The sequence below is a fragment of the Nannospalax galili genome, unplaced genomic scaffold (assembly GCF_000622305.1).
Source record: "Nannospalax galili isolate Female #2095 unplaced genomic scaffold, S.galili_v1.0 scaffold6323, whole genome shotgun sequence".
In the NCBI taxonomy this organism is placed as follows: Eukaryota; Metazoa; Chordata; class Mammalia; order Rodentia; family Spalacidae; genus Nannospalax; species Nannospalax galili.
This window is the reverse complement of record NW_008348614.1, coordinates 41,289-43,946: the sequence shown is the minus strand read 5'-3', so window position 1 is coordinate 43,946 and position 2,658 is coordinate 41,289. Positions and strand designations below refer to the sequence as shown.

The following is a 2,658-nucleotide window of genomic DNA, read 5'->3' as shown; positions in this document are numbered from 1 at the left end:
TCACTATACAATATAAAACCTCATGGTGAAACTTACATACATATGGCTGTATCTTGGCATCTCTTCCTATGTCCCTAACCACCCCATTTTTTGAGTTCACCCTCTTTCCATACATAGGCCATATCGTGTAGTCAACTGTTCTGAAGACTAAGAAACCATTTGGGGTTATCTCTTAAGGAAGGGGACTGGTGTGTCTATTTGTGAGTTAGGCCTCCACAAACCCTGCTATCTTCACCTTCTGTCTGTCTGCAAATGGCCTTTTACGTCCTATTTTCTGGGGCAATTATGAAGCTCTCCCGTTCTATTCTTTCAAGTTAGTGAGTCCTCAGGGGCACAGCAGGTGGGGTTGACAATGTATTGAAGCAAAGGATCAAACCTGTGCCCTCAGCTCAGCTGGCTGAACAGGTCACAGAACATGCCAAGGAACAAATCTAGCCAAGTACTGGAATCATCCACCCAGGGCTCCATAGACACTGAGATCTCTCCCTGAGGAATACGGGGATAAATTTTATTCACAAGGACAGTAAATACCCAAATTTCCCAAGCATAGACTTCAAAGACTTCAATAAATCTCCTCTAACAACCTTAGTCTTGTGGTTTGTTGTGGGAGAGACAGTGGCACATGCCTTTAATCCTAGCACCCAGGAGGCAGAGGCAGGTGGCTCTCTGAGATGGAGGCCAGCTATGCTCTACACAGCAAGTTCTAGGCCAGCTGGGGCTACCGGGAGACCTTGTCTCAGAAAGGCCAAAAGAGAGCCTTGGGAAGCAAAGGATGTACTAGGCTTAGAGCTCACAGTCCACCATCAAGGGAAACCAAGGCAAGAGCTCAGGGCTTGAACCTGGAGGCAGCAGCTAGAGCACAGACCACAGTGCAAAGCTGCTTACTGGCTTGCTCCTCTGGACTGTGCTGTCGGCTTTCTTATATAACCCAGGGCCACCTGCCACCTCTTCCTAGGTGTTTCAAGTTCACAACACAAACTAACCAGGACAGTGGCCTCACTTAGTCTTGATAGGTAATCAAGTTAGTATTGGTTTTCCAGAACGAATCTGGAATGGTTCCTTCCCTGTCTGTTTTACGGAATACTTGGAGGGCATCGATATTTGTTCTTTAAACATCAGTGTCTCAATACGGTTGTGAGCTTTCCTGTGTTCAGAGATTCTTATTAAGGCTTCAGGACTGTTTCTTATTATTGATCTTTTTGGTGTTTCGTAAGGTCAGAGGGAGAGCTGACGAAGCACATCCTCAAATGGGGCTCTCTACCGGACCAGGAGACCCGAAGGTGGTTTAGGCAGATACTACGTGCAGTACAGTACTGCCACAGCAACAGCATCGTGCACAGAGATATAAAGGACAACAACATCCTGGTCGATGGCAGGGGAAATGCCAAGTTGAGTGATTTCAGCTTGGCAGTTAAACTCCAACCCGGGGAGAAGATACTAGATTTCTGTGGCACCCTGCCCTACTGTGCCCCCGAACTCTTTGGCACAGAGCCATACGATGGCTATCCAACAGACGTCTGGAGCCTGGGAGTGCTCCTCTTCGTTATGGTCTCCGGATACTTACCATTCGGAGGGTCTTCTGATGGAGAATTGATGCTGCAGGTCCAGGCTGCTGACGTCACCATTCCCAGTCACGTCTCCCTTGATGTTTCCGATGTCATTGCTGAACTGCTGGCCGTCCACCCTGGCAGAAGGCCCACTGTCGACCAAATCCTGGTGCACCCGATGGTCAGGGATGGTGAGGCACGTTCACCACCAAGCTGCAGACAGACGCTGGAAGGCCCATCCGGCCCAAGCATTGTCAGGGCCATGAAGATTATGGGGTATGAACCTGAGAAAATCAGCCAGTCTCTCAGATACCAGAAATACGACCAGGTCATGGCAACATACCTGATTCTGCAGCACCAGGCACCCTGGGGAGACTGGCATGACCATCGGGGAAAGAAAGTTCTGGCAGGCAGGTGTTTCTGTCACCCTGGCAGATCCTCACGCATTCCCTGTGCCCGAAAGAAAGCTTCTGAGCCTGTTTTTCCCAACTTTGACTCCCCACCTGAGCCCCAGGAGGAGGAGGAGGATGAAAAGATCTCCAAACAGGGTGCTAGAAGGCATAGCATGCCTGCCATCCTGCGCTGCCAACACAAGAGGACCCACCCCCAACACCTATACGATCAGGATTCTGATGGTTCCTTTCTCAGCAGCAGTCCAGACATCAGTGACAACTATTCCAACATGGCGTCCTATGGCAGCCTGGCTATAGACCAGGTGGAGGACGAGGTGGAGGAGGAGGAGGTGGAGGAGGTGGAAGAGGTGCCGGAGGAGGAGGAAGTGGAGGAGGTGGAGGAGGTGGAAGAGGTGGAGGAGGAGGGGGTGGTGGTGGTGGAGGAGGATGTGGAGCTACAGGAGGAGGAGGAGGTGGAGGAGGTGGAGGTGGACAAGGTGGAGAAGGTGGACAAGGTGGAGGAGGTGGACAAGGTGGAGGAGGAGGAGGATGTGGAGGTAGAGGAGGAGGAGGAGGTAGAGGAGGAGGTGGTGGAGGTGGAGGAGTTGGAGGAGGAGGAGGTAGAAGAGGTGGAGGAGGAGGGAGGTGGTGGTGGTGGAGGTGGAGGGGGAGGAGGACGTGGAGCTAGAGGAGGAGGAGGTGGAGGTAGAGGAGGAAGT

The 2,658-nt window shown here is 51.7% G+C and overlaps 1 protein-coding gene across 1 annotated transcript in view; it reads left to right on the top strand.

Annotated features, from left to right (window-relative positions):
* Window positions 1–1,214: 1,214 nt before the first annotated feature.
* Window positions 1,215–2,658, top strand: part of LOC103744105 (sperm motility kinase X-like) — a gene marked incomplete at both ends in the record, with an annotated part of 14,669 nt that continues 13,225 nt past the window's right edge. Inside the window, one exon of the mRNA XM_008845765.1 lies at window positions 1,215–2,289. Coding sequence (XP_008843987.1) covers window positions 1,215–2,289 — 1,075 coding nt within the window. The remainder of the gene's footprint in view (window positions 2,290–2,658) is intronic.